Below are 26,664 nucleotides of genomic sequence, written 5' to 3'. Positions count from 1 at the left end.
AATGCTATCTATTTATGCTCTCCTATACGTCTGCGCTTCTCTGCACCCACACCATTTTTTACACTTCTGATTTGCTTTAATTAATTTCTATAACTAGGTACCCGACGTATTCACTGGTTACAAAACCAATTTTCTTTGCGCAGTGGTTTTCAGTGCCCCGTTTTTCAAAGCATTTTCCTTGATATTTCCTGGTTCTTTCCACATCTACAATTTTTACTGAGTACCATCTACTATTTAGCCGATAGACCATATATATGTGGAGAAACCCCACAGGATTCTCCTCATGTTGACGCTGCCGTCGAATTGGTCCCCGTGAAAACGTACCGGTTTAAAGCTCTGTAATTTGCTCTCTGGTGGTTTTATCTCCTCGTTTTTGACCTTTCTGGCATGTTTTGCAATCGTTATTACCATTTGCACGGACGAAAGGCATGTCTCATACTTAATCAAACACGTTAGAGGGGATTTTAAATTACTTTGTGAGTTGATAATTCTATACAGTATATTTACTGATTGCAACGGTACAACACGCTTTTCAAAAAAAGAATTTCGCGGCTTTTAAGGAGAGCTTTTCCATCCTTATCTCCTTTTTCCACTCGTTTTCTTCGGTACAACCTGAGTTCAAATCCTACAAATGGATAAGGTATGTACGTTTCGGTTGTCTCTCACTATACAATTTCCATGAGTCTCCTCTCCTTCATGGTTTCTTCATTAAAACAGCTCTGATTTGTTTTCCTTGTTCGGGCATGCCTTCATTTATACCAATCCTCAGCCTTTGGTTGTGAAGCATTTCAAAGCAGCCCCCTCATGTGTTTCAATCTGTTTCTATGGCTGGCTCTTCGAACATTGCGGGTGCTTTTGAGAAGTTAAAATCTCTGCTGATAATTCATTGTTTTTCCATTCTTTCACCGCTTCACTGCTTTGTATGAAGTTTTACAACCATTCCTTCCATCGCTTCACCGCCTGTTTTCACTGTGTAAACCCCCATATCTTAGTTTTGGCTAGGTTTCAGTGTAAACTGTACCATGAATGACAATGAGATCTATTGGTTGTAGAAAAGGCAGGTAATTCTCTATGTTGAATTCGTATTTTGTAGTTACAAGTTTTGTTGCTCTTTTAATGTTATTATATGTACAGAATTTAAAGGAAACAGAGAAAATATATAATGTCAGATGTGTTTGCTAGGATTTGTCTACGCATTACTGTGAAGGAGAGAGTAACATGTCAGTTGTAGGAAAATTGGTAGTTTAAGTCCAATTTGACTTCTGTGTCATATTTACAATATACACCTTCTAAATCATTACTTCATTGTTTTGTCCAAACCATATCTTACTATCGGCGTAACCATTGCATCTTTTTTGGTGCAAGTGCTAGTTATGCTTATTCCTATACCATTCCCTCTGCCCTTCCTTCTGCTCTTCGCTACATAGAAAAGGGAAAGTATGCGAAGGCGTTCATTAAATATGAAGGGAAGAGGAGATATGAAGAGAAGAGGAGATATATAGAGAAGCTTAAGGAGTGGAAGGAAGCCCTCCAATCTGTTTCATTAATTAGCCGATGGGCTTTTGTGCCAGACCTTTCTCGTGCCTAAAAACAGGCATAATCCACCGTCCAACAGTTTTGCAATTTGAAATTATGCAGGCTAGAGCACAAAATTAACCTAGGCTTAGTAATGACAGAACTAAGGTAAATTTATCAAACTGAAGCATCTTCAGAAATCTCAGATCGAACAATATTAATCATCTGGAGAGTAATAGACTGACCTAAGCCGAGTTAACTAAGGTATTGTTGTAATGGATTTGCAAAAGTAGAAAGAATATTACAGATCAGAAATTATCTATATTTCATGGCGATTTGGGGACAGGGACGAGGAGTGGGGATGGTAGGGGGTGCATTTTAGGGACAACAGTCTGAGGACCATTTTTAGGGACATCGGGGGTGCAACAATATAAATGAATTTCTCAATATATACATATATATGATTTTTTTAAAATATATTAATTAAGAGAGGTAGAAACATACTCAAATTACTACGAGTATAACAGCAACCTTACATTTATCTCAAGTCTCTTCACCTAAATAGTGTGTCTAAATATACATTCTTGAGCGATTGTAAGCTCAATAGTCAATACAAGTTATAAATAACAGTATTATAGTCTTCAGTTTTGGACCTTTGACAAGATATTCGTATCAACACTTAATCTTTCTACCTATGAGAGCATGGTAAACGATGTCCTATGTATTGTAGAACTAAGGCTTATTCATTGTAAGCTTGTGTTATATGGCGAGGCATTCCTACCCCTCAAACCCCCATCACTGTAAGTGCCGACAGTGATATTGTTGATCAATAGTCTCCAGCAGCAATGGTGCAGCCTCCAATGCACAGTCAATGGCCACAAAATTATAAAATAAAATGTATGTTATGAAATTTTCAGTTGTTCTTTTGCATATAGGGTGAAAAAGAGGTGTGAAAGGTTTGTGAGACCCCACACCCCTCTAAAACCCAGTAAAAATTTGTCATCCACCAGATAGTGCATGCGAAGAAAAGTCCAACAGAAGATCAATTGCAGGAGGACAGAGAATGTTTCAAACTGTAATTAAAGGAATGTTTTAACACCACTTCCAATTTTATGTCTCCATTATTGTATGTACAAACTCAAAAATTACATCATATTGGAATGTTTTCTTCAGCACATTCGCAGTTGTGAGTGTAATGTAATGTCCCTGCTAATTTCTGATATGAAATCCTAATATTTTTCACTTGGCCATTTCATCAAACACATGGCTGTCATAGTTTAATCTGCTGATCTCAGTTTCAGTTTGACTTTAAGGATATTCCAAGGCAAATTCTACATGTAATTCGGGCCACAACAATGATAGAATATCATAGAAATAACTTGGAACAACAACCACAATGAATTGGGGATAAACAAAGTTCATTATCAGACACATCTACTTGCTGTCATTTAATCAAATGGTTGGCATACATCTTCAGATTCCTGACCAAATAAAATACAGTCCTACAACTAATTCAATCCTCATTAAGGACCGTTACAATATACTGTCAAGGAGCTAAAGCATTGACTGATTTACAAGACTAAGTCTCAGATTTTTTGAGAACTATGGACTGATATAAGCTCACACATTTACAACTGTAACAAAGGTATGGAATGCTAAAAAAGAAACCTGATTTGATGTCCCCAAGTACAGCGATGAAGATGCAAGCCAAGGTCCTCAATTATGATGTCTTCTAGGTGCAAGATCGAAGCCCACTATATGCTGTCCCTGCTGCTGCTAAGGGAAGTCTGAGACCAAGTAAAATCTGCATCTCGTGTCTTCTTATTCCTCCAAACAAATCGAACCTTCCTCCCAAATGTAGCACCTTTCTCCCAAAAGGGTCTCCAAGCTATTACAATCAACCAATAGCTCAGATCGAAGGGTTTAACCCACAAGCCTGCACCAGGTCCGATTCCAATATAAATTCAAAATGACACCTAAATGACTTGCAAATGATCCAAATAATATCGCCTTCTCTTATTGATTTTGGAATCACCAATGGTCAAAATTGATGCACATAGAAGATGGTATAAGCAAAATCGTGGAGATGGTCTTCTGCAACTGAAATCACGACAGCACTAGATACTTCGATTTGCCTCCAACAATTACAATAGGTAATGCCTAGATGATTTGGGGAAATCGCTGTCTAATATGGCTCAAGGTATGCCTTCACCATTACACAAAGTGAATCCTCAAAATCTGCAAGTCTGAAACCTCCACGATCTGATATGAATAATCTTCTTTTAGCTCAAATAGGAAGACTAGAGTATCCTCCTCTCAACTGCGAATTTGTCTTCAAAGAAGACTTCATAAATTAGGCACTGATGTAGATTCCGTCACGAACCTACTCCCAAGATGAAGAACTAGGGTTTCGTCCAGCCCTTCTACCAATCTACTGAAGGTTTGTGTCTTCCACACATCAGTCATGTCATCATAACCAAATCAATCTCCAATCTGTTTGATCATCCATTACCCTCTTCTATTTATCCTTTTCATAACCCATCACGAGATTCCTTCTAGAAGAGGGTAGGTACACTTTATTATTTATTAAGTGACTTTAATTATTTTTAATTTTATACTTTAGTCACTATTTAATTAAATTAATTAAATATAAAGTCACTTTTTAATTCTTAATTTATTTAATGACTTTATAAGAAATTAATTTAATTAATTTGTCCTTATTTCGCCACTTAGCCAAAAGGCTAAGACTCCCTAAAAGACTAGCAAAAATGGGGACATTACATGTAAACAATATTAGAGAAACTTGACAGGGTTTGAAATCTATTACATGTGTTGTAATAGCTCTTTTACTTGGTTGCACATGAGTTTGGATGTTTCAATGGCGGGTTACTAAGTAGATGAAGTTGCTAATGGTATTCACTGATGCTTAATGAATAGATCACTTTCAATTTGTCATTTTCTCTTGCCAATTCTCCTCGTTGATTGTGACTTTGCAACCCTAGGATAGACACCAGTCTGTTGGTGTTTTATTATCTATATAGAGGTTAGAGACAGCTAGTTTACTTAGTCAAGTGACAGTCTTAGGTGCTGAGTATACAGGTTGGATTTAGCTATCATCAAGTTCATTGTTGCTTATCAAAAAGTTATTCCAATACCTATTTAGGTATATTCCTAGGAATACCCTTCCGAGCTCAAAGTGAGCTCAAGTATATAAAATAAACCCACTCTTGTAAAGTTGGCAGCTCAATGTTCTCCATGGTTCTGTAGATGAACTGATTTTGCTCACTGGTCGACAACCATAGTCCTGTGAGGAGAGAGTGCAGTTCTAAAAAATGGAGCAGTGATCTTGAGTACCAAGAAGAAATATAATATAAAAAAAAACTAATAAGCTTCTACCCTATTAGGACTACAATGTGGCTTGACTTTGTATAAATGCCATTGGGCTTCGAGAAAAAGCTTTGAATATCATCCTTACTGTTAAAGTATGCGAAGGCGTTCATTAAATATGAAGAGAAGAGGAGATACGTGGAGAAGCTTAAGGAGTGGAAGGAAGCCCTCCAATCTGTTTCATTCATCACAGGCTATGTAATCAGCAGCGATTTCAAGTAAGATCTCTGTTTGTTTTTATTTTATTTTCTTATGAAATTTTTAGATTTTAGGCAGTCAATTCAATTAGCAGATAGGCTCTTGTGCCAGGCCTGTCTCACGCCTGAAAACAGGCATAATCCACCGTCCAACAATTTTGCAATTACCGGAATGGCTGAAAACATTCCTTACACCTGTAAACAAATCAAACCAAGCAAAGATTTTTTTCAAAATACAGTAAAAAATAGAAACACCGGAAAAATGGTAATTTAAAAATAGAAACAGCCAAAAAAATTGCAGTTAAAAACAAACCAACACAAGTTAAGCCGTGTCCAACTGGAGTTAAAGTCAAATCGCAATGAGTATTATGGGAGTTAAATCAAATCACAATGTTTATGCCAAACTCGAGTTGTCGAGGATATAGTATGCATGACCAAACATGGTGCATGATGCGTGTATGGGTGCTATTTTGGGAATAGGCTATTTAACTGTTGCAGCCATCATGTATAGTATGTATAGTTGCAGTTAGCTGTTAAGCATATGTATTTCTTAATGAAATCAGCCAGTATATTTTTCTTGTCAGATGCAGCCTGCTAAAAATCTATAAAGCCATCTCGGACAATAAAAGATATAACCCTTAAAAACTAGGATAAAAAGAAGGGTTTTGTAAATTGTCTGCAAAGTAAGAGAATCAGATGAAATATCTTAGAGGATTTAAATCTTCATTGCTTATTATCACTTCTATAAGTTTTTGCCATTCGAAGTGCTTCATTTACAGGTTAGAGACAAGCCAATGTTAAATTATGCATTTCTTTGTAGGCATTATAATTTTGAACAGTGTTTTGGTATTATTTAATTCTGGGTATTATTTATTATTATTGTTTTGACTTTGACTTTTGCAATTGTGAATTTATTAGTATTTTACAGGTCCTTGCTTATTGATTCTATAATTGAAGGCTTCAATATGGAAATTGTTTTTGGAAAACCATTCACTTGTTGTTTTTTTTTTGGTCGATAAAGGCAAAGCCATAAATTTATATTATAAGAAGGATAACTTTTTAGAGAGATATACTCAAAGAGTTCTTGCAGATCATAAAAAACCACAAAATATGATACTGTGTCCGTCATCTACACTAAAAGGAGAAAGAGCCTCCTACCAGAGTCTGAGAATTAACAAGATTTTCTTTAAAATACTGAAAGCACACAAAAAAACAGGGGAGTGCATATCTCTGAAAATTTGAATGGAGCATTTGCAGTGGTTACGATCTTGACCCCTCCTGCGACCACGACCATGTGGATGGCCCCTGCTGCGACCCGGACCACTGCTCCCACCACTTTTAGAAACATTCAGAATGGCAACCTGAGGATCTTCACTCGAGAGAGGAGGGTCAATTGGTTCTTCTTCCTGGAGGAAGCCATTAAGGATTGCATAGTCTTTGAAGTCCTTGTCTTTGTTTTGGTCTCCGGGCTGATTAGGAAGGATTCTCTACTTCAAATAGCCGACCGCCACTGAAACGTTTTGCTTGTGCTCTCTCATGTCAGGCCCTTTTAGGTCCAGAAGGAGAGGATAATAGGTGACACTTTCACCTTCCTCATGGGTTGCCTCAATGCAGACCTTGGAACACTCGAACCAGGTAAGGTGTAATATAAAACCTTGTCGAGCCCACCTTACATTTAAGGCTCAAAAAGCTCAGAGGCCAAGATAGAGGTGATAGCTTCAGAGAACCCTGTATCAAGAACAAAGGCCACGAATCGAGAGGAAATTTGCGTGTTATCCTTGTAGAATTCCTTTCTGTTGAGGTGATCTTGTCCCAAAATCATTTTTGTTGCAGTGAGGATGAGGGGGTTAACCGTGCGGAGCAAGCACTTGAGTCTGAGGTTTGTTATTTCCTTGAAGCAACATTGACGAACATGACTGAAAAGAGAGATTGGCGTATCAACCCCAAGGCAAGGAATGTGTTTTGAAGATATCTTGACAACAATCCTGGAAGGAGGCTCTGCCATTGCCAATTTTGAAGCAAAGAAACCCTGCAAAAAAACACGGAACCAAACAGCCTGCAAGGAATGAGTTAATAAAAAGGACAAAACAAATTCTTGAAAAGGATGAATTCCTTCAATTAAGATGGCACTTAATTCATTCGAGAGATGTTTGCCGCTATTTTATAGGACGTAGCCAGCCCGCAAGCGAATGCTAGCTTCACCTCTTCGCCCTTAGATATGCCTTGACAATCTCAAAATGGAGATGCCGTCATGACTAATGTTGATTAACGCATCAAGTTAGAGCCACCACTTGAAGATATTAATGTGCCCTTCACCTTCTTCGATTGTCAAGACAAATTAGTTGGACGAGGCCTTAAATGCCGGAGCCGTTGAGAGAGAGGAATTCGATGAAAATTCTGGCTGCGTTAGATGATCTCAAGGACGGCTATTGATCATCATGGCAAAGAAGAGGAAAAGCTATCTGTTCTGTAGGAAAATAATCCACCAAAATTCTGCCAAGGATAGTAATTACCAACCCAGAGGGAATAAGAGGAGATGAGGCGTTTTCAATTTTAACCAAGCCATATTTTTCTCTCCATTTTTAAAGTTGAGTGAGGAAGGTTGGTCACCACCAAACTCGATTGAAGGCAAAGGACAACACGTACCTTGGAGATCGGCTATTTTAGCTAGGAAGGGCGGCCTCACTCGAGGAGATCATAAATGTGGCTCTGGCCACAATCCTTCAACATCACCGATCATGGTTTGCCGACGGCTTGCAATTAAACCCACTTCTGGAAGGAAATATTGCCATGTCAACTTGGAAGTTGAATGGTATATTTCTGCTACTAGTGAACACATCAGTCGACGACAAGTCAATAGTCCATGGAAAGACTGACAACATCCTATCGAAGATCATTTAAACTATATGACTGTTTGTCTATACATGAATGGCCAATATTATCAAACTCTTTCAAATTAAAAAAAGGTGGCGGGAAAAGCTAAAGGCTGGAAAAGAAGTAGGGAGCAACGGTTGATTCTACTAGCATCTTCTCAATAAGTTATTATTTTGGGTTTTGATATTGGTCCTCTGCCCACCAACTTAGTTTTGTCCCTTCAGCTGCTAATTTGTAAAGCTGTTCTGCCTCCATGTTGGCTTCTCTATAAATATGCCTGATAGAAAAGTTATCGAACTCTTCAAGTACCAATAAGATATTTTCCAATAAAGCCTTTAGTCGCCAATTGGGGGTGTTCTTAGATCTAACCCTATTTATCAGGATGGCTGAGTCCCCTTCAATTTCTATGTCCTTGATACCTCTCTTGAAGCACTCTAAAAGACCAATAAGAAGAGCTTTGAACTTTATTCACTTGTCTTTCAATCCACCCGTCTTCTCTCTTTTTCAATATGATAAAAATGAGTTGTATTATATGATTTCAAAAAGGATAACATTATTTTTGTATCTGATTATCCCCCTATTAGTATTTGTGGCACAAAAAATGTTTGCATCCAACTATAATTTGAGTTTAGTTCTATACTTTCAAGTATTTTATCTTCCGAGTATTTGTCATATCTCATGATACTGAATGTTTAGAAGCAAAAGAATAGGTACATGATGGGTTAGAAGTACTGTCAAAATGTTATAGAGGAATTTAAGAGTGACGTGATTGTGAAAAGAGGCATGATAAATCATCTTCACATTTATTTTATTTTATTAAAAATATTATCATACAATATATTGTTATATTACTTCTACAAGTTAAGAGCTAGTAACTAGAAAATTAAATTAATAATGTCAAAGGACATGAATAAAGTTCATTGTAAAAAGAATAAATAAATATATTAATGATTTAAGTGCTAAATAATTTATTTAAGGGTATAAAGTAAAAGTACGAATAATTGTCATTAAGTAGTAATTATTATTGAATACATATATATGTTCAAGTTAAAGAGTTATTATGATGGTAATCCCACTTAGTTTAGTGTCGAATCAAAGAGTGTTTTGTTCTGATTTAAATAATGTATATATTATTAAAAATCTCCTAATAAATAAACCTCCATCAAAATCAACTGAAATCAAAATTGAAGTTAAGTCAAATAAACATTCATTGGCGGATATAAAAAATTAGATCAACAACTGCAGGGGAAAGGACAATGAATTAAAGAAACTGCACTTATGATGATGGGATGCGGATGTGAATTGGCCACATTAGTAACATTGTAAGCTTTGTTCGTTTTCTAGGTCCATGCAGTAATACAGGTTTAGTGGATGAGGGCTGTAATTACTTCAATCACATTAGTAACCTTATTGCATCATTAATTCAAATATTTTGAGAGCTTCCTTGCAAAATCAATTTTGTGCATGTCCTCTAATCATTACATTCCATGAGATGACATCTCTTTGATGCATTCTGTCAAACAGTTCAGGTACTTTGTCTGTGATTCACATTTTGCATACATGTCTACCTCATTTCCAACTATAATATCTGACAAAATTCCCCCCACCATTATGCTTTGATGGATGTATATGCCCCGTTCCAAAGCTGCCATTTTGGCACAGGCAGGGAGGATGCTGGCAAAAAATTCGGCTTTACACCTGCCAATTCGATTTTCTTGAAAGTTTCTAAAGCCTTCTCAACAAATTCATTGTTTGCATATCCTACAATCATTGCATTGAGATGACATCTCTTTGAGGCATTCTGTCAAACAGTCCACATGCCTTGTCTGTGCTTCCACATTTTGCATACATGTCTACCAGAGCATTTCCAAGTATACTGGACAAAAATCCACCTTCCATTTTGCTTTGATGGATATATGTTCCAAAGCTACCATTTTACCGGGAGTACGGAGGATGCTAGCGAACGTTGTGGAATCTGACTTTACACCTACTAAATGCATTTGCTTGGATGTCTCTAAAGCTTTTTCATCAAGTCCATTTTGTGCAAATCTTATAATCATTGCAGTCCTTGAGACCACATTTCTTTCAGGGATACCATTGTGCCCTGTCGGCTTCCACATTTTGCATACATGTCTACCAGAGCAGTTGCAACTCCAGCATTTGACAAAAATCCTCTATCCTTCATGCTTTGATGGATGTCCATACCTTGTTTCAAAGCTGCCATTTTGGCACGAACAGGGAGGATGCTAGCAAAGGTAGTGAAAATGTATGTATATATCATCTTTCACAATCCATAGACTCTATTTTCATGTTGCTGTTCTATATCATTGTTTAGTGAACAATAGAGAAGAATCATCATTCACAATCCAGAGTCTCTATTTTCATGTCTCTGTTCTATATCATTGTTTAGTGAACAAAAGAGAAGAACGATGCACACAAAACTTTCTCAATTTGCAGGGCAGTTTTGTGTGCGTCGTTCTTCTCTTTTGTTCACTAAACAATGATATAGAACAGAGACATGGAAATAGAGACTCTGGATTGTGAATGATGATTCTTCTCTATTGTTCACTAAACAATGATATAGAACAGCAACATGAAAATAGAGTCTATGGATTGTGAATGATGATTGCAGTGCAACACACTTTAAATAAGTAATGCTTGACTCTTAGTACTCTTGATCTTTTGTAAGTTTTCGCTTTTGTGCCATAAATGGAAAACATAGACATGAATTCATGCTTTGTTCGAAGCCCTCAGTCTATTTCGTGTTAGTACTTGTTGTGACGTTTTCACACATCGCCCCATTGCCAATGGGGACCCATGTTTTTTGCTTTTTAGGGTTTGTTTTTGGGTCTTTTAGGGTTTTGTTAGTTAGCCTTTGCATTTTGAGTGTCGCCCATGTGATCAATAGGATAGCGAGTCCGGCTTGAGTGATGTCCTGATCCTGAAATTTGGCTAAGTCTGGAATGTCCTGATCCTGAAATTTGACTAAGTCTGGAAACTGAAAAACCTCAAAAAACTAGATTTTGCAATATAACTCCTGGAGGTCTGAAACCACTCTCAAACATCCTGAAAGTATATATGGAATATAACTTAAAGTATAAGAACTTATACTTAAATGTTATATTCCATTAAAATTGCCCTGATAGAGAGTTCGAAAAGTCAAATTTCGCTCCTGACCTTCATTGAGGGTCCAGAGCGAAAAGCGCTCCTGTCCCTCTCCAAGGGTCCAAGGCGAATCGCTCATGTCCCTCACCAAGGGTCCAGAGCGAAAAAGCTTAGTGGAGACATTCCTGACCTTGTTTGGACAAATTGAGACATCAAAGGCATGAAGGAAGACGCAATCGATCCGTTGAAGATAATTTTCGAAGCTAGCAAAACACAAGTGAGCTTATAAATGCAAAATCGCTCCTGTCCTTCTCCCAGGGACCAGGGCGAAAATGGTTCTAAGGAGCATTCGTTCCAAAAATTGAATAGATCAAACTCAAGGTTTCAAGTAAAATGCCATTTTGGACGTCCAGGATGAAGTGTTGAACGTGAAAAACAAGAATTGCAAGGCTAAAGTGTAAGGGCGCTCCTGTCCCTCTCCCAGGGACCAGAGCGATCTTGTTGATGTCCATTATCTTGCCATGCCTAGGCGCCAATATCATCTATGACACATTAAATGCCAATTTCGATGAAACCTTGAGATATTTAAAAAAATTAAATTGGCATTTAAAAATAGCGCATAAGGTATTTAATTAATTAATTTAGCCTTTTAAAAATCGAAATTATTAACTACAAAGGCATTTAAATTAATTAATTATTAAATTAAATAAAAAGGGAGAGCGCTTGGGGATACTATTTTAATGTTTGTTTTTTTAAAAAGTCGGCCTCCTTTTTATTTAAGTTTTGTTTATTATTTGCCTTATTTTCTAAGTCGGCCTATGGGCAATTAAAGAGATGAGCGCCTATATAAGAAGGGTATTTTGAAACATTTTAATCCATCATTCACTCATCATTTCAAATGCGATTTGGAAGGGCAAAGAAGAAGTGCGAAATCTAGCTTGTGTGGAGCGAATTTCTACCAAGTGTGGAGACTAAGGAAGGCGAAATTCATCTTGAAGGCTATGGGAGAGGCATATTTCTTGCTAGATTGGAGGATAATTTCCAGATTTTTGAAGACATTTGAAGGCGAATTTCCAGATCTTGAAGAGGCTAGTGGAAGATGGAGTTCTTTTCCAAGCTAAAGGAGGCGCATTTTGCTAAAGGGAGCTTTGATCTACACTTTGCCTAGCGAATTCACCTTATTTTTGCATCTTTTTCTAGAATTAATTCTCAAGTGGAGGTATGGCGTAATCACCTTGGCACCATTTTTGAAGATTTAAATTTTGCTTTGAAAATCCTAAATTAGGAAATGATAACTCAAGATTTATCATGAGGTTTCCTAAATTAAAATCTTGAATCTTCCTTTTAAAGTTTAATTTTTAGATTTCAAGATATATTACTAATTTTGAAATGTTGTGTAGGTATCAAGATGGTGACTCCCAAACTCGAAGGATCTACAAGTCGGAAGGCTCTCATCAAGGAAAATCAAGCCAGAACAAGGACGATCAAGCAAGGACAAGGACGACCTTCTTCGATCCAGCCTAGCATTGACAAGGGCGACCTCCTCCAACCTAGCATCGACAAGGACGACCTTCTTCGATCCAGCATCATCAAGATAAGGGCGACCTCTTCCAATCCAGTATTCCAAGGCAAGGTACAACAATCGTCCTGCACATCAAGGACACAAGAAGTTAGAGCAAAGGGTTCGTTGAGGAAGCCAATAGTTCCAGATGAATTAATTAAAGCTAGCTTCTCAACAACATTAAGTTGAATATCTACCAAGTTACAAGTGTCAGACAAGGTGGCATCCCAATCATCGCTCATCCAGTCAGTGTGTTCCACCTCCGCATGTCCAGATTCAATGTACCTAACTCATGGAAGGTGGCACAAACTCCGATGTACCTACCCCAGCTATCCATTGGTGGAATTTTCTAGAGAGGACATGCGTCCAAGCAATACAATTTTATCATTGGTCAAGCATTAAATGTTATGTAATGGTTGTAACAAACCCTAATTAGGGTTTTCAGTGTAAGATCTTGGCCATCGATCTCAAATTGATCTAAGCCATCTAATTGTATTGAGGGCACTATATAAGCCCTGGCATTTCATTTGTAAAGGATAATTAGCAATTAGAAATAATTAGAAAGAGTTGTAAATAATAGAAAGCAGTTAGTAGATAGAGAGTAGTTAGAAATTGATAGAATAGTAATTAGAGTAGAATAGGAGGACAAGGCAAGAAATTGTTGCCATTGATTGTAAACAAACTCCATTTTCATTGAAGTAATGGTGAAGTGTGTCGTTTCTTGCAATTTGCATGGTTTCTTGTTGAGTCTTCAATCCTAGATGGTAGATGATTAGATGAATGGAGGAAATGTGATTGATTGATGATGGAATTCGTATATCCATACTACTAGCAGTTTGTTGATTGCAGACTTGCCTTGTGTAGTCAACTGGAATCATTCAGCTTAAGCTCAATTTCAATTTGTCGCTTCTTCATTGATATGCATCAACTTGATGGTGTCTATGCCTGCGGTGATGATTTGAACATCATAAAGCTTCCCTTAGAAGATCGCACTAGCCTTGTGGAGATGGTCCATTGATGTCAAAACAAGACCTAGTTAGAGTTTCATCAAAAATCAAATCATTGCTCCTACATTCTTAGTATTAGGATTAGATCTTCTCTTCGCCCTCATCCTTTTTCCATTTTTTCAAATCTAAGCCAGTAAGAGCCTGTGTTCCAGCAAAGCAGATCGGAAGTTCAATCATCAGATGTAAGTCCCCTTGTGATTCCAGCAAATCACATCATACCACTGGAGCTTATCCACACGTGGAGACCCTACATACAGGAACCTTGAAGTCATCTCGATTGATCCTTTTCGCGACATCTTCAGCATTCGGAGGCTTTATTCAAGAGAGGATAAGGTACCTTTAGGTATTTTATTCTGTGTTCGATAGTGTACAAAATACACGTCAACAGTACTAGAACACATAAGACACTAGTTGCTTGATCAACATTCTTCCATAGTCCAGATTGTGCTATCCTAATCTTCTCTTCCACAACTGCCCTGCCACTTTGACAGGAACTACGCTGCAGTGCATCCCTTGCTTTACTAGACGTTCACTACTTGCTTGAGGACTGGATGCTGAAAAATTGATTGAATCTGACTATTAAATCAATAGGAGGTGAAATATAAGTGTCAAAAAGAGTTAACAATATGTTAACTTACTGATCTGTAGAACTTGACTGTTACAATGAAGATTTGAAAAAGTTATCAACTTTTTCATTCCTAGGTTCCTCCATTTCGTACATTTTGTCCATATTTCTCTTTGGTTTTATTTTATCAAAATGGCAGGAAGATTCAGCCTATAAAGAGACACAATAAAATATATCGAGGGTGTCTTCTTTGAGTGTCTCAAGTTATGGCTATATAGTTTGACATTGTCTTCACATTTTGAATGAATTTGTGTTTTGTGCTTTAATTCCCATGTTCTTGAATGCAATGTCTAAAATAGATTCTTAATCCGCTCAACAAAATTGACGTAGTTAGAATGAAACGATGGGAAAACAAGCCATAAAGCAAATACAACATGAACTATAAATAACATTGACTTTTTCATCCAATCTGTTATTTTGTTTTCACTATTCACATAGAAACTACAAGGAGCAAGGAAATGATTTTCTCAAGAAGCAAGAGATGACTCATAAATATAACTATCTTAATTTGAAAAATGCAATGAAGCTGTATGCCTTAAAGGAAGAAGGCAAAATAATGTGGGTACATCTTGTGCAAAAAAATCTGTGGTTTTAAGTACTTGGATGATGTTTCACTTGTTATATAAAAAAGCACTACATTCAAGATGTAGAATCAAATGAAATGCTGAAGTACATAATTAAAAGAAGACAAACCTAGCTAAGGCAGAGTGAAATAGGAGAAGAGACAGAGAAATAAGATTTAGGGTCAAGGATTGTATAAAAAAGTGAGAATTTATCATAGCTTCCATGAATCTCCCTACCCTTCGTTATACCTCCGGTTTGAGCACATACTGGAAGAGTAATTGCAACCATATTTGTATCAAGTTTTATATCTTCAAACTATATTTCACATAAGAGATATAATGGCTTTTGAAAGCACCCATTCTGTGAATATCCTACAATCATTCTATGCCCATTATATATAGCTTTGAAAGATCCTCTTTTGATGGCTTTTATTATGCAATCACATTGAAATTGACATTAGCTTTTCATCATTATTGTTTTAGACTTAAACCTTGCTTTTTGATTTGGCATTTCCATACTTAAAAAAATGCAATGCCTATTTTATTGAAAATTGTAAATTATGTTATAATACCTATGGTTTGTTGCCTATGTTGTAAAGTTTGAACAAAATTTTGATGAATGTTTGTGGGTTTACTTATCTTAATTAATAATTTTCATTGTTGTAGGCAATGTTGCCCTTTTCTACACTTCGAACATGCCTTGAGATGATCATCATTGTCAAATGTGGGAAGATGAAGAACATAATTTTGCCAGCAAAATTTGGGGAACTGCTAATAACAAAATGCATAGAACTAAAAACATTAGCAATTTGTGATATTAGTGAGTTGTCAATCGTTGTCTAGCAGAGCTCTTTGAATTGGATTACAATTGAAAATTGTGACAAGCTGCAAATTATAAAAGGTATTGATGAGCTGCATGCATTAAAAAGTGTTACCTTGTTGAATTGTCCGTATCTTGTAGAGTTGCTTTTTTTCTGCACTTCGAACATGTTGCAATTGAACATGAACATGTTCGAAGTGCAGAAAAAGACAACTCTTCAAGCTTCGGACAATTCAACAAGTTAACACTTTTTAATGTATGTGGCTCATCAATACCTTTTATAGTCTGCAGCTTGTCACAATTTTCAATTGTAATCCGATTCAAATAGTTCAGTTGGACAACATTTGACAACTCACTATTATCACAAATTGTTAATGGTTTTAGTTCTATGCATTTTTTATTAGCAGTTCCCCAAATTTTGATAAGCAATTAATGTAATCGTGATCGCCTATTTGAATGTGTTCTAGTGTGTGACAAAATAATGGAGGGGTATAGGTTGTGCTTAAAGAAAGGTGAAGAATGGAGAATTCAACATATATTACATAGAATTATTGATAGGTTATACGACAAATAACTGCAAGGTCATCTTCTTAGAAATTATGGTGCTTTTGACTTTCTAGAAGATGGGAGAGGATATTTTTAAGTGTAAATTGGTAAGTGGTACATATATATTCCTATCACTTATTTCGTGTTTTTGAATGCCTTCTTTGTTTATTGCCAATGCCTAATTTTCTCTCAAAATAGATCTCTAAGTATTAGTGTACTAATTTAGATTCTTGAATTCCTAGTAATCAAAATTGAAATTTTGAATAATTTCCCAACGTTGCTTCTTTAGGGGCACATTTTTCTTTTCATATGGTTGATTATGTTGTGCGATCTGGCATGCTCTACCAATGTTTGGGCTATTGGATATTTTGTTTGTAATTAACTTCTTAAAGTATATGATACCGGATCTATTCCCTTAATGACCTGGTTTCATGATTAGCGATTTGCAAGACCCTATCTTTCACGAGTGGTCAATTGATTCTTATTGCAATAAAAACTGTCAATGTAGAAATATGTACCAGGAGGCAAGTCCATATGCTGTCACGCTAGAGATGTCCTCCGATATTAAGACAATATGCACATGGAGCCATGCTACTGTCTATAAAATTTGGTAGTGATTTGCAATTAAGTAGTGTTGTGCAAGATGGAAATCATCTGTCTGATCTAGCTTTTTATGATTTTTCATTAAAATCACCTTTAAAACCTTTTCAGGAAAAAATGAATCACTGTGTATAAATTCATCGCTCTGCCACAATTTTTTGTGATTTTGCATTGAAACTATCAGTAGGAATTTTTCAGAAAAAAGTGACTGCACAAATTGCTCTACCTGAGTGCTGATGGAAGTTTGCATCTCTCCATTGTTGCCTCTCAAAGACAGTGACCCAACCCAGCTCCAAATTTTAAGGTGAAGATTCACTTTTTTCCAAAAAAGGTTTCACACATCTTTGCAGAATTATACTTGTGGATCATGATTTTCAAGCCAAAATTGCAGATTTTGGACTGGCAGGGCTCTTTCTAGAGGATCAGACACATCTTACCACAAGAGTCGGTGGTACAAGGTAAGATTTCTTTACCCGCGTGTATATGTTATCCCCTTGTCTCTGTTAAAATCTAAAATATGAACTTATTTATTGCCTATGATTTTGGGTTTTGTTCAGAGGGTATACTGCACCAGAATATGCTGTTCATGGTCATCTGACTGATAAGGCTGTTTATCCTAAACTTCCACCACATATGGAACTCCTTTTGGAATGGGTAGGCTTCAAAGGGAAGGTTTATTAATCATCTAAATTTAGGATTATTTTAAATGAAAACATTTAGATTTATTTAGTAATTATAAATTTGCAATTTTTTTTGAAATTATAGAAAAATAAAGTATGTTATAAATTTGTAGAGAGGTTATTTAAGATTTGTCACATAATGTAGGAATTTACAAGGTCTTCACAGGAATTAGTTAAAAGTGAAAAATTCTCTAAGTGGATTAGATCCCAACACTACTTTAGTAAAGCCCAACAAAATGATTGTAATAATAATTTAAAAAATAATCAAAAAGAAAAGTGGTCAGCAATGAACTGATTGTAGGTGGAATTCACTTTCAATAGTACTATTTTAAAAGATTTGTTGAAAAAAATTCATTAAGTAGTATGTATTTTAGTTTGAATAACATATTTTAAGCTTAAATTTGTTTGAAGTGGTTCATCTTCAGTCATATCAATATGAGATCTTACTAAAGAAGGGTATGATTTTAGATGAGCTACCTGAAGAAATCAATGATTAAAGTATGCTGTCTAAACCTGACTGCAATCTTTTATCATTAATCTTGATTTCTCGCATGTCCTTGTCCTTGATTTCTCTCATCTTGATGATAGATCATGAATTGTGATGGGATTTGTTCATGACAAAAAATTGATACAAAATCAAATCAAGAAATATATCAACAATATTTACATGGATTGTGGAAATATGCTATCATTAATCTGATTGCAATCTGCTTAATGAACCCTTGAATACATGTGCAGGCATGGAATTTATACAAGAATGAAGAGACATTTAGCTTGGTAGACTGAAGATTAATTGAAGAAGAACCAGAGCTGAATAGAGAATAGATATTGATAGACAAGGAGCTCCTGCACTGAGGCCATTGATGTCCAAAGTGGTTTCATGTTCACAAGGGACACAAAGATTTTGGCTCAGCCCAATCGCCCGACATTTATTGACAACAATTCCACTTTAAAAGGTTTGGGTTTGGTTAATTTAGGGTGGATGAAACCTTCATCAACAGCAACATCCCAAGCTGCCCTATCCATCTCTTTTGAACCACGTTAAGTCAAGTGTGTAGCCAGCTCTTTTACACCACGTCCTGTCTCCAATGCCCTTTGACATGGAAATCATTCCTCAGTTTATGTTTAGCATATTGATTATATAGAGAAATAGGTTATAGTTTTTTCATTATTAGTTCCTGCCAACAGGAAACTATAGCGAAGGCTTAAACAGTAATTCTTTATTAATCTTTTCCTGTTCAGCCAATCAATTTGCTAGAAAATTTTGCATAGTTTTATTTTCAACTATATGCAATCAAGAAGATGCTCATTTTTTAGTTGAAATTTTGGTGCACCATATTTTGGCGATCACTGATTCGCATTGCAGAGGGCTGCTCAGATTTCGACAGGAGAGAATGCACGATTGCAGAGGCACACACGGTTTCAGAGGAGCCTGCAGAAGCAGGGCTGCAGGTAACATTTGGCTGTTAGGGTTATAGCTGTCTCTGCATGCTGGTTTCAAGTGGAAGATTGTGGAAGATTTTAGGGCATAGGGTGGAGTGTCGGCCCTAATAAAAAATGCCAAAACCTTTTCAGAATGCAACAGTTGCTCTGGATACTAGGGCCGCACGGGATAATCTGTCATTATGGAGTTCTCTAAACACAATATGTATGACCGAAATTTTACACAATTATTTTGCTGATAAGTTGTCACTGGCATTGCAGGTTAGTTGCTAAAAACACCATGCGAGTTGTTGCAGATTTTGCTGTAAAAGTTTACGGTGACTGCAATTTCTGTCTTTACGGTGAACTGGGATTTATCTTTGAAGGTATGGATTACAATTTCTCCTTTAAATTCGCCTAAATATAAAGCAATTCAATAACATTAGTAATCGTTAGGGTTTCCGGGGTTTAATGTGTGGATTATCTGAATTCATAATGACATTGCCGGTTAACCAAAGTGAAAATATTGAGCGATTTACTTCGATGCTTTGCATGAATGGAAGGACAAACTTGTAGTCAATAAATCTCTGTGATCATATTTATCATTATATATTTCTGTCGTTTGTGGCAGAAATATTTTTTACCTGAATATTGACTATATCCATAAGCTTTATATTTTAAAAAACAGAGATGTAATGCAGAAACCTCAAATTTTGAAGTCTTCTTTTAGTTTTTGTGTAAATGTTTGAACTCAATTTTTTCTTCTGCTTAGGTTCCATGACGGGTTTATATTTTGTTAAATTCAATCGGGTTTTGCACTGGTTACATCTGTTGGGATAAATCGCTCTAGCGAGTTGGATGTAGTATTTTACCTATTTTACCTGATTTTCACACATGATCATGGCTTTGAATATTAATCATATCTCTTGATGATTTGAGGTTGTATCTTCACTATGGCAGATCCAATGTTGTCACTTCTTCAGTTCATCCCATTGAAGCAAATTTTGAATTGCATTTGGTGCCTGTTGACGTGTATTTTGTACACAATCATACACAGAATAAAATACCCAAAGGTACCTTATCCTCTCTTGAATAAAGTCTCTGATTGCTGAAGATATCGCAAAAAAGGATCAATCAGGGTGACTCCAATGTTCTTTTATGTGGGGTCTCTACGTGTGGATAAGCTCCAGTGGTATGATGTGATTTGCTGGAATCACAAGGGGACTTACATTTGATGATTGAACTTCTGATCTGCTTTGCTGGAACACAGGCTCTTACTAGCTTAGATTTGAAAAAATGGAAAAAGGATGAGGGCGAAGAGAGGATCTAATCCTAATACTAAGAATGTAGGAGCAATGATTGATCTTTGATGAAACTCTAACTAGGTCTTGTTTTGACATCGCAGGACCATCTCCACAAGGCTAGTGCGATCTTCGAAGGGAAGCTTTATGATGTTCAAATCATCACTGCAGGCATAGACACCATCAGGTTGATGCATATCAATGAAGAAGCGACAATTGAAGTTACGCTTAAGCTGAATGATTCCAGTTGACTACACAAGGCAAGTCTGCAATCAACAAACTGCTAGTAGTATGGATATGCGAATTTCACCATCAATCAAGCATATTTCTTCCACTCATCTAATAACATGAAATCAAATATGAGAAGTATAAAGACCATGCAAATTGTCGAATCGACCCATAAATTTCACCATTTCTTCCATGAAGTTACAAGTCTTTTACAACAACATCTTGGCAACAATCTTTGCTTTCTCTCTCTACTCTACTCTAATTACTATTCTATCAACTAGCTAACTACTCTCTATTTGTCTTCTAACCGCTTTCCAACTCCTTCTAACTGCCTTTACAAATGAAATGCCAGGGCTTATATAGTGCCCTCAATACAATTTGATGGCTTTGATCAATTCAAGATCAATGGCCAAGATTTTACAATGAAAACCCTAATTAGGGTTTGTTACAACCATTACATAACATTTAATGCTTGACCAATGATAAAATTGTATTGTTTGGACACATGTCCTCTCTAGAAAAATCGACCAATGGATAGCCGGGGTAGGTACATCGGAGTTTGTGCCACCTTCCATGAGTTAGGTACATTGAATCTGGAAATGCTGAGGTGGACCACACTGACTGGAGAAGTGATGACTAGGATGCCACCTCGTCTGACACTTGTAACTTGGTAAATATTCAACTTGGTGTTGTTGAGAAGCTAGCTTTAATTAATTCATCTGGAACTATCTGCTTCTTCAACGAACCCTTGTTCTAACTTCTTGTGTCCTTGATGTGCAGGACGATTGATGTACCTTGCCTTGGAATACTGGATTGGAGAAGTCGCCCTTGATGACGTTAGTCCAAAGAAGGCCGTCCTTGTCGATGCTAGGCTGGAGGAGGTCGCCCTTGTCCTTGCTTGACCGTCCTTGATCTGGCTTGATTTTCCTTGAGGAGAGTCTTCCGACTTGTGGATCTTTCGAGCTTGGGAGTCGCCATCTTGGTACCAACACAACATTTCAAAATTAGTAATATATCTTTGCAACGTGGAAATATAAACTAGAAAGAGGATTTAAGTTTTAAATTAGGAAACCTCATGATAAATCTTTGAATTATCATTTCCTAAATTTAACTAAGCCACTTGAGATTGAAAATTCAAAATTCAAAATTGAGACTAGGAGAATCTCGCCATACCTCCACTTGGGAATTAACTCTAAGAAAAGATGCAAAATTAAGCAAGTTTGCTAGGCAAAATGTGGATCAAAGTCTTCAAAATGTGCTTCTTCTATCAACTTCACCACTTCTAGCCTTCAATGTCTTGAGGAAAATTCGCTCCACCTCTAGCCTTCAACTCGTACTCCTTCTTGGACCAGATTTCGCACTCCTTTATTGCTCCTTCAAAATCGCACTTGGACAAATGATTGAAAGATGGATTAACATGCTCAACACACCCCTCTTATATAGGCGCTCATCTTGATAATTGCCCCTAGGCCGACTTGGAAAATAGGCCCAAAAAACAAATAAAATTTAATAAAAGAGGGGGCCGACCTTGCAAAATAATACCCCAAGTGCTCCCTTCCTTTTTTAAAAATTTAATTTAATAATAATTAATTAAATGTCTTTGTAATTAAAAACCTCGATTTTTTAAAGGCTTTAAATTAATTATTGAATGTCCATGCGCTATTTTTAAATACCAATTTAATTAAATCTTTCACATTTTTATCGAATTTGGCATTTTAATGTAATTCGAAAATATTGGCGCCTAAGCATGGGAGGAATAAGGGACACTAACCATATCGCTCTGGTCCCTGGGAGAGGGACAGGAGCGCTCCTTCATTTTGGCCTTGTTTTTCTTGTTTTTCGCGTTTAGAGTCATGTCTTAGACGTCCAAAATAATATTTTAATTGGGAATCTTGAGCTTAATTCGTCCCTTTTGTGGAAGGAGTGCGCCTTAAAGTACTTTCGCCCTGGTCCCTTGGTGAGGGACAGGAGCGAACTTGCCCTTTTCCTTGGGTCTTTGTCTCTTTAATCACCAATTTATATCGCAAGGCAAGTAACAATGTTATCCATTCATTCCATGCATACTTTACTCGTCCTTTACAATGCAAATTTGATATTTGAGTGAATATCGCCCTGGTCCCTTGGTGAGGGACAGGAGCGAACCTTTGTTCCTTGTGCTCATCCTTGTTTATATCAACTTGCAACTGTCTTCACGGTGTAAAATGATGTTCCTTACTCCCTTTTGAACACTTGAAATGTGAGTGGCAACTTAAACTTGGACACACTTGAACATTTCGCTCTGGTCCCTTGGAGAGGGACAGGAGCGAACTTCATTTTCTAGGCTCAATCACACTTTGCCCATGTTTAAAATTATCTTCAACGGACTTGTTGCGCCTCCTTTGCTTGCCTCAAACTTAACACTTACTCGATCTTCGCCCAAAACTTGTCTTATAGGGAAAATCGCTCTGGTCCCTGAGAGAGGGACGGGAGCTATCACTTAAATTCGCCCTGGTCCCTGGCAGAGGGATAGGAGCGATTTTGCTTCTAGGGTCAATTTTCCTCATGATTGCGCTTTCAAGTTATATTCAACTGATAAAATGTATCTCCTTTGATCTTCTCAATTCGCGAAATCGTTCAAATCTTTCAAGGACAAGGCAATTTTGGATTTCAAGCTCCGGTCCTTCAGTGAGGAACAAGAGCGATTTTTGTCCTCCAGGCCCAAATGCTTCACTTTTCACCATGAAATGTCTTTGCTAGGGAAGATATCATCCTGCTTCATGCTATGAATAAAAGTTCGAGTCCAAACAAGGTCTAAAAATGTGTATATGAATAAAATCGCTCTGGTCCCTTGGTGAGGGACAGGAGCGAATTTACCTTTCTAGACAAATACTCCATCATTTCATCGTCCTTAATCAAGTCTGGATGCTCTATCAGGTTCATTTTGTCCTCCATCATGCCTTTGATGTCTCAATTTGTCCAAACAAGGTCAGGAATGACTCCATTAAGCTTTTTCGCTCTGGACCCTTGGTGAGGGACAGAAGCGATTCGCCTTGGACCCTTGGAGAGGGACATGAGCGCTTTTCGCTCTGGACCCTCAGTGAAGGACAGGAGCGAAATTTGACTTTTCGAACTCTCTATCAGGACAATTTTAATGGAATATAACATTTAAGTATAAGAAAGAAGAACACTTATACTTTAAGTTATATTCCATATATACTTTCAGGATGTTTGAGAGTGGTTTCGGACCTCCAGGAGTTATATTGCAAAATCTAGTTTTTTGAGGTCTTTCAGTTTCCAGACTTAGTCAAATTCAGGATCAGGACATTCCAGACTTAGCCAAATTTCAGGATCAGGACTTTCAGACTTAGCCAAATTTCAAGATCAGGACATCACTCAAGCCGGACTCGCTATCCTATTGATCTCCCCGACAGCACTCAAAATGCAAAGGCTAACTAACAAAACCCTAAAAGACCAAAAAACAAACCCTAAAAAGCAAAAAAAACATGGGTCCCCATTTGCAATGGGGCGATGTGTGAAATGGTCACAACAGTGCCCTAATATTACCTTTCTTTAGGCAACCATCTCACCCAATGCCAAACACACTATCCCTTCGAATCATGTTGTTGTTTGAGTAGCAGACATATCGATGCTGAAATCACTAATGCAGTTGGCACTCAACATTGCAACATTCTGCTTCCACGCGAGTCAACAAAGTATGCACAACTCTCTTGACCACCATGTCACACTGAGTGATGAACAATTTTTCTATGAATGACACTAAACACCTTCTAAAGGTAATGAACCATTTATTGATTTTGAGGCATCTATTTGATCTTTTACTAAAATATATATACTACTGAACAATCATCATTCAACATCTATCTAGTTTAGCAAAATTACCAAAAACTGCTAAACAATTGGTACTCTACAACAAACATCACGTTTTCCTCCTTTGTTTGGTTTTCATTTTTTTTTCCTGTGTGTGTTTCTCTCATGGGCTTACTTGGGTCAGGACTTGGCATTTCTCAGTCTTACCTATTCCCCTAGCTATGAATGGTCTCTAAACATAACTTACTTTTCCTTGCTATGATCTGTCGAACCCAGTTCTGACAGAGCACTTGCTATTACTTTTTTAACTATGTTAGATCCTGCAAAAAAATCTCTTTTTCAATTAGTTCATTCAAGAACCAAACTAAATTCTAGAAAAAATACTCAAGACAACTTTAAGCATGCTATGAAAAAGGTGAGATTGTCACGGGGTTAAAAGGTATGATAAGAAATTAGGAATGAGAATATAAGAGCAAAAATAATGGATCTAGTTTTCATCATGACATCTATTTGATATTTAAGAGAAAAATAAGTTGAATGAAAGACAATTTTCTGTGTACGAGTATTGTAGAAGCAGCAGTGGTCACTACAAAAATAAAACACCTCTTATCCATGTGTAGGAGTATGCTAGTTTTTAATATAGTCACTTGGTTGTGAAAACAATTCTAAACAAGTTCCACTGATAGGAAGGGCTTATAGATCAGAAGAATGCATGCTAGTATTTCAAATAAATTTTAAAGATTGTTTCCATTATCATCCGTTATAATTCAATTATGTTGTGCATCTCTTAAAGGTTTTGTTGATTGTTGATTTTGCTGCAAATAGCATGCTATTATGTTCGATAGATAATTTTTATCTGGAACTTTTAATCCAGATTCCCTTTCATTTGTACTAGTGTTACGTTTGTTAGTCTATGCTCTTTCTTTTGTATAAGTGTTAAATTAGAAGTTTTCATATAATTTGTTTGAATTTTTGAAAAAAATTCAGTAGCAAGTTTTGATGCCTTTTATAGGAGGGGTGCATTTTTTTGTATAAAGTTGGAAGTTTGAAACAACTGTGTTGTTAGCTGGCAATTTGAACTCTTGGCTATCGGATTTTTTTTTCCTTCCGGGGGAGGCACATTCGCTGAAGGTTGAGAAGGTATTGTTCAAGGGCAAGTCAGAATATCAAGATGTGATGGTTTTTCAGGTTTGTTATAATTTGAATAATTGGGCTTCATCGATACCATAATTTCTCATGTCCCTTATTTCAAGGTTAAATTCTGTTTTTATTTCTGGATTGTCTTAGGTACTTCCAATCCATTTAATAGCATTGTTTGATATTCTGGTTGCAGTCATCATCATATGGAAAAGTACTTGTGCTTGATGGGGTGGTTTGGTTGTCTGAAAAAGATGAATGTGCCTACCAAGAGATGATAGCACATCTTCCTCTTTGTTCAATTCCAACTCCAAAAAAGGTCATTATAGCTTTATCTACATTCATTTTAATATCCCAGTTAATGTTAGATGAAGTATAGAAACATGAACTTGTAAGCCAAATAATGTGGAGCTTTATCTTGGTCCTATGTCATGCGATTTTTCTTAGTGTCTGTGGGCATTCTTGACCATCCTGTCAACTTCTCTTCTAATTACTATTGCAAATATTAACTACGATTACTTCAAATCCATATGCTCATACTGGTACATACTCCCCTTCATTTTTGAGAATGTTACTAAAGTGTGCTTTCCAGCACAAGTTCCATGTGTTTTAAGAACACCACTTGTGAATTTGTAACAGCATTTCTAACACAATACTAATGATATTGTTTATCTGAACACATTTTGTATGCTTTTGGAGAATATCACTGACAAGTGACAAATGAAAGCTTTTTTGTATATCTCAGTGTTGTAAGGTAGAAGAGAATTCATTCAAATTATCTGTAGTGTATTTCAAATATGTAAGTAAACTGTTTTCTATTAATGTTAAATTATTCTTCCACTGAGGTGGATGACATGTCCTGAATTTGATTTGAGCTATCCTGAATAAACGCCAGAGCATTTCTACGCTGCAATAACCTGAGTATGTTAGATTTTGAAAATATTTCTCGGGTCAATACCATTACATCTTTGTGATCTCAATTGCAACATGCATTGTTCTCCAGGTACTATATACTTTAATATCATGGGATATTAATTTGGTTTAATTCATTTGCAGTAAGTATGGCTGGAGTTAACGTAGAAAACTGTTTCATTATAAATAGAAAAAAACTCTATAAGTATCTTCAGTATACGACAATTTATTCCTTTGGCTTTCTTTTGCTATCTCTCCTCTTTTTTATTTTTCTTATGAATTTGTGACAATGCAAAGTTATGGAGTGTTTCAACAATCTATCATGAAATCCTAATTTATTTAGATGTTTGGTTTATGTTTGTCCTTTTTCTTGATTC

General features: G+C 36.5%; 1 protein-coding gene across 16 annotated transcripts; it reads left to right on the top strand.

The window, feature by feature from the left end:
- LOC131040600 (spermidine synthase 1-like) lies at positions 1–26,114 on the top strand. Of its 16 annotated transcripts, none has more exons than XR_009104885.2 (9): positions 1–640; positions 770–1,061; positions 16,912–17,104; positions 17,192–17,258; positions 17,358–17,454; positions 18,219–18,932; positions 19,185–19,288; positions 25,251–25,426; positions 25,572–26,114. XR_009104885.2 is itself a non-coding variant. In XM_059207787.1 (4 exons), exons 2-4 carry the CDS (start codon positions 19,204–19,206, stop codon positions 25,752–25,754), a joined length of 390 nt encoding a protein of 129 aa, XP_059063770.1. In that variant the 5' UTR covers positions 17,471–18,932; positions 19,185–19,203; the 3' UTR covers positions 25,755–26,114. The 16 variants fall into 16 exon arrangements, 1 of the variants encoding a protein (XP_059063770.1); XR_009358402.1 differs by lacking the exon at positions 1–640 and having other exon boundaries at positions 653–1,061; positions 18,219–18,436; positions 18,847–18,932; XR_009358399.1 differs by lacking the exon at positions 1–640 and having other exon boundaries at positions 653–1,061; positions 18,219–18,530; positions 18,859–18,932.
- The last annotated feature ends 550 nt before the right edge of the window (positions 26,115–26,664 follow it).

This window comes from Cryptomeria japonica, chromosome 7, assembly GCF_030272615.1.
Source record: "Cryptomeria japonica chromosome 7, Sugi_1.0, whole genome shotgun sequence".
Taxonomy (NCBI): Eukaryota; Viridiplantae; Streptophyta; class Pinopsida; order Cupressales; family Cupressaceae; genus Cryptomeria; species Cryptomeria japonica.
The sequence above is the reverse complement of the archived record's forward strand: the minus strand, read 5'-3'. Positions and strand labels throughout refer to the sequence as shown.

What these genes read in the sequence shown, in the direction of transcription:
- LOC131040600 (XM_059207787.1), top strand. Translation starts at nt 19,204, where the DNA reads ATGCGAGTTGTTGCAGATTTTGCTGTAAAAGTTTACGGTGACTGCAAT. An exon ending in ACTGGGATTTATCTTTGAAG is followed by an intron (nt 19,289 to 25,304) that starts GTATGGATTACA and finishes CTGTGTTGTTAG; the next exon opens with CTGGCAATTTGAACTCTTGG. An exon ending in AAGATGTGATGGTTTTTCAG is followed by an intron (nt 25,427 to 25,571) that starts GTTTGTTATAAT and finishes TTCTGGTTGCAG; the next exon opens with TCATCATCATATGGAAAAGT.